This window comes from Aythya fuligula, chromosome 1 (genome assembly GCF_009819795.1).
Source record: "Aythya fuligula isolate bAytFul2 chromosome 1, bAytFul2.pri, whole genome shotgun sequence".
Lineage (NCBI taxonomy): Eukaryota > Metazoa > Chordata > Aves > Anseriformes > Anatidae > Aythya > Aythya fuligula.
This window is the reverse complement of record NC_045559.1, coordinates 121,087,145-121,099,655: the sequence shown is the minus strand read 5'-3', so window position 1 is coordinate 121,099,655 and position 12,511 is coordinate 121,087,145. Positions and strand designations below refer to the sequence as shown.

Here is a 12,511-nt window from a genome sequence, read left to right as displayed (position 1 = left end):
CTGGTCTACAATCTGTATGTTGGGATTGTTCATCCCTAAATGTACAGATACAGAAATAAGGCCAAGGCTAGATGGCAAAGTCTCAAGAAATCCCTCTCTTGAAAAGCTCTCTCCAATAGATCTGATTCCATCAGCATGGGGACACAGAAGAGACAGTGCCTGAAAAGCATGTAACAGCATACTTCCCTCGGGAGTGTGAATAGTACATGATACTGAGGAACTCAATACTTTGGGGATTTGATTCTTAGGAAACATGAGGCTGATCACTGGTGGTTTTCAGTGACTGAATATATACTTGAGAAAGATTTGATAGATATTTTCATCACTTCAAAACCCTAACTTCTGCAGGTACATCTGAGAATATGTATTTGGACACATATTTTGCAAACATCTAAGACAGCAAGCAAGAGAGGACAAGCAAACAAATACATGGAAAGCATATGCCCATTTTTTTTTTTTTCTCAGTGATTTGGCTGTTTCCAAGGCCAGCATGCTTTCCCCTGCCTCCATTTCCTAAAGTGATCCTCAAGTGATGAGAAGTGACCAGAATGATTTCCACCCTGTTGACTCTGGCTAGAGCACAGAAGTAGTGTCTCAGTGCCCTGCTGATGGTAGTTGGGCTATAAAAGAGGTGGCTATAAAACTGAGAAACTTTGATTCATCTGTGCTATCAGCAAAGTAGTAACTGTCACGTGAGTTGCACAACACAGTTAGGACACTCTTGCATATTGCAACATAGTCTTGGTTAATGTACACTTAACAATTTTTTTTCTCTGTGAGAAATTAATTTTTCCCTAGGAATAAACTGTACATCAAATAAGAAAAACAGGTATCTCTTTATGTGTTCCATTCATGTCATACACCCATAATTCTCATACATTCCATTCTGGCATATCTGACTTGCACTTACTTATACTGGGTAGATAGATTATTCTCAGTGATTCAGAGCTAATTAAAAAACATTTTGCAAAAGTATGAGAAGTTACGGAAATCACTCTTTTTTCTTCACAGACCCAACATTTGATAAAATTAGATGCAAGGTTGAACTACTGTGCACCTCTGTTGTGCTTATATGGCACAACATAGACTCTCTTTTAAGTTAGCAATTCACTCCATTGAGATGTCCCTGCCTCTGTTTTTTCCTCACTGTCTTTTTCTTTGGCTGGCAGAAAAACGGTTAACCGATTAAAATTACAGTGCACTGTCAGATGAAGAAAAGTTTGTCCTCTACCCCACTCTGAATGTAGCTGTACAATAACAATAACATCTATCTCTGATGTCTGGGTAGCTTGTCCCTCTGCATGGAGGAGACCATTATCCTGTGACTGTGTTCTGTTCTGCTGATATAATCTCTTAAATAAAGTTTTACTGTTTACTTTCCTTAATTGAAGTACAATAGAGAAGACATGGCCTTTAAGAAGCTTCATTTTACTCACTGCCTTGGAGCTTTGAAGGTGTTTCAAGTTGTCTTTCAGTGTACTTCAAAACATCCTTGATGAAAGAGAGTGTGTGGAGGTGGAGTGGGAATGTTACTGGCAAAGTTAGTGGCAATTATATTTTATGCAGAGTTGTAAAATGTTTACTTAACTGCTATCCTTCTACCAACTTTCTCACTATGGTTTTGATCTTCTCACTACTCTGCTAAAGTGATCAAATCCTGCAAAGCCTATAGACAAAATATTTCTCTTGCACATCTTATTTTTGGCGTAGAATATTTCTGATCTCAAACAGATAAAGCAAATTAATTTTATTATTATTATTTTTAATCCTTTCTGTGTTACAATCATCAGGAACTTTTACATTTTTCACTATCATATTATTTCACTATTCCTAGAAGGGAATCTTCAAACAGTGAAGAATAGCTTGGCACTGACAGATGTATACGCAAATAGAATTGATACTGGCAGACATTTTCCTTTTACCCTGGACTATGTGAACTTATTTAGCAATCTTTGGCTCCCGGGAAGGGAAGAGACGTTTTAATATGGTCTGTAATAGAAATTCAGAGCAGCCATAGCTGGCACATGGCTACAAAAATTATCAATTAGCTGTGTATGCAAGCTGAGCAAGAAAAATTGGGAAGGTACTCACTGGTAAGAAAATGCTGGGAAGTAGGGCCAAAATCCCTGTGAGCTTCATGCAGTTGCCTGATACGCTCATCGATGGCCACCTGTGAACAGAGAAGTAGAATGACTTTCTCCTAAACAAGTAACAAGCAGCAATTATAGTCAGATACTTTTTTTTATTTTTTTTTTTTTCATTACAGAACATTCTGTTTAAATTTAAGAAAGCTCCTGTAACAATCTATAAACCTCAGGGATTAACTGATATTTAATGTGTCCTTCTCAGAAGAAGGTCAAAAAAAGATTTTTACTTCCTCTTCCCCCAACCCCAACTTTAACCAATGCTAGAACAAGTTAAAAATGAACAGGTTGATAAAGAAAGGTATAACAAATTGGCCTGACTTATATGCACCTGAAAAGAATAAGACAATTGCTTGCCAATACTAAAGCCATAAACATTTATCTAAGCTAATACTTTTACTGGAGCTACTGCAAAAATCCTTTTTGCGAGATTATATGTTTTATATCAGCATAAGAAAACTAACCTATTTTAGTGTGGACATGATTACTGTATTTTAGAATAATGCCTAACTAAAAAAGGCAAAGTGCATCTGCACTCATACATTTATCTGTGTTTTTAGTTAGGTGAATTCCTATCCCCTTGGCCCCTTCTTCCCTGAAAGATGTCCTTAGAGGAACATATTATTCTTAGTGCTTTGTTGGGTTGTTGCACTGCATAGAAGCATAGATGTAATTGTAAGATTGGTTTCCTTCTTTACCCTTGAAAATTCCAGTATGGTTATGCATCAAGCAAGCAGCCAAGAGCAGGCAGTTGCTGTAAGATTCCATATTGTATCAATGATATCTAATATCAGCTTTACAGACTTTATGCTAAAAGGACACCATCAGTTAAGTTAGGCCTAAATCTAAGGTCAGGTAAAGCAAGGAAAAATAACTGATAAACTGATACGGATTGGATTCACCTAAATATTGCCTGTAAGAAAAAGTGTTGTATCAACCTTGGCAAAGCAGAAGGTGAAGGTGATTGGTCTGTTTTTATTGTCTTAATTGTGAGATACAATACCAAGAAACAAAGAATATGCATAAGTAAAAAGCAATCCACACTTTTAAAACTTCCACAGATTTTTTGGTTGGTGGAGGCAGGAACAATTCTATAATAATTAGGTGCGATTCAGTTAGAAGTAAAAAATAATGAAGGAATTGATATGAATGTGTTTGTTTAGCAAACAAACCCCAGATCCCCAAATCTTTTTTTCAGGAGATACAATAGAAATTTAACAGCAGGATATTATTTTATTTTATTTTATTTTATTTTATTTTATTTTATTTTATTTTATTTTATTTTATTTTATTTTATTTTATTTTATTTTATTTTATTTTACAGTTTTAAAACCAAATGACCAAAATTCCCCCCCTCTTTTTTTTTTTTTTTTTTTTTTTTTTCCCCTCAAGCCATTTTTCAGATGCGTTCCCTGTTGCTTTCTCCATTTCTACCTTCTTTTCTCCTCTGGCTTCATATACACAGAAACAATCAATTTTATTTTATTTTATTTTTTGTCAGTCCTTGCTGCATATTACTAGAATATTACAATGTTCTGTTCTTACAGGCCTCTGTTCTTATTTCCACTGTTTTCTTGAACATAGAATTACTCAGAGGAACATTTATACCAGTAGGTTTAGGGTGAACCTACTGGGAGGCTAAGTCCTGTGACTTGTGCTTTTTCTGCTTACTATTCCTGATTAGATACAGAATTAGATACATCGAGGAAGAGGCTGAACTCTCTAAAACTTCCGAAATTCTGGGCAGAAGAAATCTAAAGGACAATTTAGAGTGAATTGCATGGAGAGATGTTCTGTAAAGTAGTGCTTCATCACTTAGTTCTGACTGGTACCATTATGGATGGTAGATGACTTTGGGGTTGAGTTTGCATTTAATTCACAGTATAGATAAAAGATAGCAAAGTCTGCACATGGATAGACAATGATAGAACTGCTTCTGGTCATCAAATTCATTAGCTTAGCTACTGAAGCATAAACTAATGTGAAATTATGTTCAATCCAGAAATGATCTTTCAATGAAGACTAGGTAGATAATCTTTAATATACATAAAAGAAAAACATACCAGTAAAAAAAAAAAAATGCAGAAAAAAATGTAAATGAGATTATATATATTCTGTAGAGTCCTATTAAAACAAAACAAAACAAAAACCTCATAACAGGCCTTTATTTTGTTAGTAGGTCATTGCTGGTTAGTAAAGAAATGTGAGATGACTTCTCGATATTAGCACTTACTTTTCAATAAGTCAATTAGGATGGAAAAAGTACTTTCTGACATGCAGAATCTCTAAAGCGAATGAGATCTCCACAAATAGCCAGCATGGAGCAGTTTCCTGTATGAGAATGACAACATCCAGTTTGCAGTCAGCATAGACTACAGGAATACTTAGGTGGTTGTGACCACTGCCAGCTCCATACATTTTCTTCAAGTGTGCAAAGCTGAGAATGACAATCACTACAGAATATCCAGGCAAGTTTTGAGTTGCTCAAAACTGAGAATTTTAGTCACATATGCATATCCAGAAAAAAATACCCTAAACACTCCAAGGTAAACTTTCAAGCTGAACAACCTTGGATGTAAGCCTGGAAATATCTCTGTCTAGAGGTATATTTTGTCAATTCAAAGATGAACAAAACAATTGAAAAAAAAATCAATAGATTGAAAAAAAAATCAATATTCAAAAATCCAGAATATTTTCCAGGAACAATCACTTCAGAATTGAAAAAGTTATTCCATTTGTCTACCAGGAAGTACCAATTATTGATGTACTTACATATCATATACAACCTTCTAGGTGCCATAATATGGACTCTCTGTTGATGCTAGAGCAAAGAATATTACTGCAGTTAGTCTCCATGACTTTTACGAACACTAAGATGTAAATGCCAAAATGACAGAATTTGAAGCCACAATAATTGAAGACTGGTCCAATAAAAGCAAAGTTGGATTTGGCTTTGTGGCTTATACCCTAACTACCAGGAGAGGCAGAATTATATATTCCAGTTATAGAATCATAGAATGGTTTGGGTCTTCATAGCTTATTCTTGATTCTTGATTCTTGAAAAAAATATTCTCACTTCTCATTTCATTTTTAAAAACAAGCAATTGGTAATTCCTGAATTTTAAATTATTTTTTGTATTAAATTTCTTCAGAATAAAGTGAAATAAGTTCCTCCAAATATAGTAGCCTATGCTATGTACTGAACCAAGTGCAATTTTACATAGAAAAAAAATGTGAAAAACTGTAGCTGTGCATGAAGAAAACATCAAAATTTTCAAACCAATTGAAGTATTTATTTTCCTTACTTTATATGCAAGAAAACATACATAATGTTAGTGAAGTTTTGCAAGAAAAAAATCACCACATTTCTCAATAACCAAAGAAAACAAGATCTCTTCTGACTTCAGTAGTCTTTTCCTACTAGTATCAGCTTAGTCAGATTATCATGCAAAAAAAAAAACCACCACTGTTTTTAAAGGCACTGTTACCAGTTACTAGCCTATCTTTTAGATCAAACTCTCTATAGTATTTCTCCACAGGTAATGTTACTGAAAAATCAATAACTGGATTTCTAAAAGGTCAGCTATTGCATTATTTGAATCAAGATATGAGAAAATGGTTTTAACTGACCAAAATCTTCTGTTTATATCCAATTTTGTCTTTAAAACAAACATCAAGTTCTGTGATCAGGATACTTGAAATGTTGTTTGTTTGTTTTTTTTTTTTTTCATTGAAAATGTTTGCTTGAAGAGAAATTTCCATTATTTATTTAATCTATTGTTTTGCATTGCATTTATCTTCTTTCAGTCATAAATGATGGAGCCACAGTAATGCAGTAAACATTATACATGAAGCTGAGGATTTTAATATAAACAGTCCTACACTATTTTAAGTGATATTGACATAGAATATAAAAAGTTTCTGCTAAACAAACAAATAAAATATTTTATTTAAAGTTCCTCTCCATTAAGATAGGAGAATTTTAAAACATTTGATGAAACACATTCTGTTTCCCATCACTTGAGTGCAGCCATGTGAACTGAATGTATAATAAGGTTCAGATAAACAAATGATGATGATAACATACACAGAGCTATATCTTGCATTTGCTAGGAACAGTTTCTAGGTACTTTCTATAATGTAGGGATCTAACCTTGAAAGCACTTGTAACAGCTCTATTGAAATCAAAATTAGGATTTATTGGATTTGACTTGAGACAACTACTACAGTCTTGCATTTTTGTTAATTTTGCTAGGTTTTAACTGAGCATTTTTTTATAAAAAATGTAATAAAGCATTACTTCGTGTTCATGTCCAGACTACAAAACAGGTCTAGATCAAGAAAGAAAATTAAGTGTTTTGATTCTCAATATTTTCCACGTACTCAGAAAGTACCTGTCACTCAGTATTAATGCTAGATATCTGTTAAACACTACTTTAAAATCTCCTTCCTGAGACATTCAATTAATGTCTCTTGAAGAGTTTTGTGAGATCTAGCATGCAAATAAATCTAAGTGCAACTGCATTTGGCTTTTCTAGCTTTCACACTCTGAATGATAACTGTGTGAATGCACACTCTTGCACAAAAAGGCACAGACAAATGCCTACAGTTCTGCTTAGATGACACTGTATCAAAAGCATCTTTGCTGTTCTATAGCACAGTACAGTTCAACTGCTGCTGTGTTTACCAGTGAACCAGCTAAAAACGTACATTGCACACTCATCTGTTCCTGCTTGAAAGCATTACCATCATGCAAAGGTTATTTCTTGTAAAAAGATTTAATAATTTTCTCCATGTTCTAATACTTACATTAACATAACATGTTTGTAATAAATATATATAATCTCAGAATAATTGATGAGCAAGGAAATAAAGTGTATTACAAAAATGGGGGATAAATCTGCATCCCTTAGCCTTTTGCAGTTTGATCTAGCTGCCATAACTGAAAGAACTTGTGATTTTCTCCTAAAAGGTTAGGTATGTGCTTCAGTGTGCAGAATACATTCTGTTGATAGAGTGATTATTTGTCTGCATTCATTTGAAAAACAACAACTCCACATGTAACACCAGTGACATTACCTGAAAAGTCAATATGCGGTTTAAAACATGAAACTAGTAAATGGGAACACTATAGGATTGTACTTTGTATGTCTATGTATGTTTTATCTACATACAACAGTCCCTGTTGGGACTCACCCTTACTTATTTCTAGGTGGATGTCTCTAGAAATACCGTAATTTGCAAAACAAATTAAGGTAATATTTTTTGTTTGTTTGTTTTGTTTTGTTTTGTTTTTTCTTTCCATGTTTTCTCTGCACACTTAGTTACATCTGCACCTCCCAAGTTGACTTACATTCTCGTTAGGAAAAAAGATCTTGGTGCTCCTGGAAAAGAACAGCAGCCTTTACAGTCCCTATTTCTTAGTGAAATCATGCTGTCATAGTGTCTTCACTTCATAGTGTCATGTGCTATTTTGTTGAGGGATTACTAATACCATAAGAAAAAATATTTTCAATTCTCCCTCTTTCTGATTCATCATTGTTAGTCACATTAGCCAAGTGCTAGAATTCCAGCATAAAATGCAGAAAAAATAATGCCCGCCCCTTTTTTTTCTTAAAGATAAGAAAACTTTTTTGTCAACAGATTTCCCTGAAAGTTCTCAGTTCTGAATAAAACATATACCAAACATATACCAAACATAAACAAATATTAGAATGTCTCTTAAATTCACCAAGAACACAGCTTCAGACAGGGGAATGCGTTTAAGTCCATTTTGTCAAATTACTTCACTTTCTATCAATGATAGCAGTGGGAAAATCAGGTAGGTCTCACCTATCCCCCTCAAAGAAGTTAGACATTTACTTTTGAGTAAAACTTCTTTAAATTATTATTAATTTGAAAGAATATATCATAAACTCTTCTGAGGTCGGAATGATCCTTTTAGTAAGGGCATCTGAGGGTACACACACTATAATATATAGACGCTAATTACACAATTAGGCTGCCCAAAATGATGGCAATTTATATATAATTATAATATAATATTATATATATATATATATGCGTGAAAGTAGCAATTTTTAATGCTTATTAACAAATAAAAAAAGAGTAAAATAGAACTGAGATCAGTGGTTAAAAAAGTGCAAAATATAAAGTGTGAACACAATTAAAAAAAAAAAAAAAGATTTCTGAATATGCTTGGGATTCTGAGGAGAAATGGCAGAGAAAGAAGGGAGGTGAAGTTGGCCATTTAAATGGGTATATTTAATGCAGCAGCAAAATGACACAATCTCTTTTTTAAAAATTTGCTTCACCAAAGGCTGTTCTCATAAAAAGAGAAGAGCAATTTCCTATATTTAATAAGTGTGCATACACACAATACTTATTAAAGTAACACTCCTTTAATTCCCCTGCCATATTTGTAGCAATTCTACAGCCTCCTGACCGTGACTCCAATCAGATCCAATCTGCCTGTATATCAAAAGAAACTGGCATCTACAAGACCTGTTTAATGTTACGCAGCAATTCTCCCCTCAATAGCTGAAAAACTTTCTTTCCTCTCACTGACTCAGAGCTGCCAAACAAGGCTGTTCTTTACAAATCAATAAACAGGAAGATCTGATCTACTGTACTTCCAATAGCTGCTGAATTCAGCCACTCGCTGCTCCTCATACATTAGTAGATAAGGATGGATTTAAGCACGCTTTGTGCTATTACTGAAGAACAGCCAGGGGAAAGGTACTTGATAGTCATTGTTCTTGGCTGCTGAACTTCGGGCTTAAGCTTTGATACTGACTTAGTCTAAAGCACAGGAAAAGACACCTCGTTTCTTGGTGAAGAGTTTGGTAATCTAAAACATTTTGAATGTAAAAATTAACATGTGCTTACTTTCCAGGTGAAAGGGAAAAAAAAAAAAAAAAGAAAAAGATAAATATAATATTATCCATGTGAATTTACAGTTGTTACAAAGACCACATTTCAATGCCAAGATCTCTGGGTCATGGTAGGACTGTATGCTTGCTTGAAATCTGAGTGACTTTACACAATTCTCCCTTCAGAAAAAAAAAAAAAAGAAAAAAAGAAAAAAGGCAAAAACAAAACAAAACAAAACAAAAACAAAACAACAACAAAAAAAAAAACTGAAATTGAGTATGATACATGTATTACACTTTGACTGCTTTTTTTTTTTTTTTTATTTTTTTAATCCTCAGATGAAACAAGGGAACAAAATGTAATAAAAATTCAGGAAGCATCTTAAACCCTTAAGGGCACAAAGGCTTAGAAAAGAGGAAAAACAAAGGGAAAAGAAAAGAAAAAAGGCATAATCCCCTTGACTTAATATGTCTACTGTGAATAATCAGCCATTGCTTCTTAGGCTTTTGTTTTATAATCCTAAATCAGTGGACTTCAGACTTTGTGTACATCTCTGCCTAAGGAAAGGAAGTTATGTCTTATGGTTTAAATAACAAATGCATTTAAAATATAGAAAATAAAACACTTGTAAACCCTGTGAAATCTTAAGAACAAACATCTTTTGGAAACAGTTCTGTTAAAAATCATTACTTCTCTTGTTTCAAATAAAAGATATTCTGTCAGGGAGGCCTAGCATTTCAAATCATCACACTGCTTCTGTAAAAGCCATCCCATGCTGGTGGAAGATTCACAGGTGGATTAGCCTTCATATGTTCCTCCTTTCTATTCATGCACTTTTGGTATGTGTACTACGTAAAACATTTTGTGAAACGAGCTGAGGAGGATCTCAACCTTTGAAAATGACAAGAAACTGCTGTGCAGTCCTCCACTCCTGAGTACTTTATTAATAAAGTTCTACAATTCTTGAGTTTTGTCAAGAATTTATCAATTCCTGACAATTCAGCCATATTAATTATCTTTTATCATTGCCTTTGCATGTAATTTAATCAGTCACCTGAGCTATTTTCTGCCAAATTCCTTGCAAAATTTTACAGTATGCAAATAAAGTTATTTTACACATGATGCTACTTTGCAACTATTTTTTTCATAGAACAGCACTGCACCACTTACAACTTTCAATATAAACACCCATTGAAATCCCTCACTAGACTCTACTCCAAGTGGGATTTCCTAACCACATCTCTGTATATGCACAGAGACAGTGTCTCTATACTCCTTCTGGGTTACCTGTTCCTGCTTCCATCTTCTGCATAGCCCCTTTTTATGTTTGAGTTGGGCCAGAAGCTCCTTGTTCATCCATGCAGGCCTCCTGGCAAAATGCTTGACTTCCTGCTCTTCAGGATGGACCACTCTTGTGCTTGGAGAAAGTGATCCCTGAATATCAACTGATTTTCTTGGACGCCTCTTCCCTCCATGGGACTCTTCCAAGCAGATCCATGAAGAGATCAAAGACTGCTTTCCTGAAGTCCAGAGATCTATCTTGCTTTTTGCCTTCATCCCTCCTCTCAGGATCCTGAACTCAACGATCTCAAGGTCACTGCCTTTGACCTTCAATTTCCCAATAAGTCCTTCCTTCTTTGTGGGCACAAGGTCCAGCAAAGCACCTATCAGTTATGTTAGGAAGGTGTCATTAATGCTCTCCAGGAACTTAATGGATTGCCAATGTCCTGCTGAGTTGTTCCTCCAGCAGATATCAAGGTGGTCTCCCACAGGGGCCCTCACCTGTCAGCATGAGGCTATTTCTTGCTGTTTGTAAAAGGCCTCATCAACTTTCTCCTCCTGGTCAGGTTGACATGTAGTTGTAGGACCCACTACAGTGCCATCCATACAGGCCTGCCCTTTCATCCGAACCCATAAACTCTCAGCTGGCTCATCATCCATACCCAGGCACAGCAACATGCATTCCAGCTGCCTTCTCACATCAAGGTGAATTCCACCTCCTTTTTCTCCCAGCTTGTTCTTCGTACAGAGCCCTATCCCACCACTGCTGCACTCCAGTCCAGGGTACCATCCCACCAAGCCCCCATGATCCCAATAAGATCACAGCCAAGCACACAAATCTCTAACTCATCATATTTATTCCCCATACTGCATACACTACTCTGAAGTGTACAGGCACTTCAGAGAAGCATGCCAGCATGTTGATTTCCCAGATGGTCTGATTTTTTTTTTTCCCGTAAGTGCCTTGGAGGCAATTCCTGGCTTTCAGGCCTATGCTTAAGATGACCCTGCTTAAGCCCTGTTTTGTGTTCCCTTTTGTTCACATCACTGGAGGACCTTTCCTCATCAGCCCTGTCCATCAGTCTCTCACAGGGCTACTGGTAACTCTCTCCCATATTGTTCCTAGTTTAAACCTCTTCTTTATATATCTTCTCTACAACCCCACAAAATATACTCCTCGTGACTCTGACTATGCAGACCTATAGGATTCAGTGATTTCTGTCCTGCCTTCAGCATAAAGCTGAAACTCTGTGTACACAATTCAGTGTTGTAAGCTGGGGAAAGGAGTAAGGAAAATGTATATGCTACACTGAGCCTCTGGAGTGTTATTGATCTTAAAATGAATCTAACTTTGATGCAGTTTGACATTTTCAAAGTCAGTGGGAACCAGGCACCTGCCACTAGGGACAGAATATGTTCTGTAGTAAGTAAAACCATCTGTTATGGACCCCAGCATGGCTCAGATTCTTTGTGAGACCAAATCTTACTTTTGAAACCAAGGTGCATGTGCAGTATATACACTGCAATCTCTACACATAAAATTACTTATATATATATATATATATAAAACAGTCTTTCTGTCCTTCAGCATTACTTAGCATCTGTAAGACTTTTAGGAGGTATACTGTGATCGCCTGTAGGCACCATAACCAAGAGAGATGTGAATCAATTGGAGAGAGACAAGGGAAATGAACAAGAATGATGGTGACATACAGAGAAGGGTTGAGTGAGCAATTACAGTTAAACTGATGAACAGAAGTCTTAGTAAATCAGGAAATAGGGACAAGTCCTCCAGCAAATCAATGAATTCTCTAGAATAATCTGTTCTCCATGTCCATGGTAGATAGACAAGATGTTATGACCTTCAATTTAATCAATATAGTTTCTTATGATCTATCAGAAAAAAAGAAATCTAGCAGTAACGATACTGAGAACTGAAAAGTGTGCCTCATTAGCTTCTTTCTCTTTGGATGTCCTTGGGAACAGGTCAGACAATATCTGCTAGGAAAGACTTGGGTACAGCTGATTCTGTCCTGAGCACAATTTTGTTACTAAGTTTTATGTTATTCAAGGGAGTTCTCAAAATCTGAAATGATAGTCCTCTATTTTCCTATTATGAAAAGAGTGATTTCTGCTATGTTAGTCCTACTAGATCTGATTTAATTGTGCTAAAAAATCCCTCCACGTACCTTCCAGATTATTTGTGTTAATTG

General features: G+C 35.4%; 1 protein-coding gene across 11 annotated transcripts in view; it reads right to left on the bottom strand.

Annotated features, from left to right (window-relative positions):
* The window catches only part of DMD (dystrophin), a 958,404-nt gene that overhangs the window by 126,721 nt on the left and 819,172 nt on the right, over window positions 1-12,511 (bottom strand). For all 11 annotated transcript variants that reach the window (XM_032193124.1, XM_032193145.1, XM_032193154.1 and 8 more), the window contains one exon: window positions 2,092-2,170. In XM_032193124.1, coding sequence (XP_032049015.1) covers window positions 2,092-2,170 — 79 coding nt within the window. The remainder of the gene's footprint in view (window positions 1-2,091; window positions 2,171-12,511) is intronic.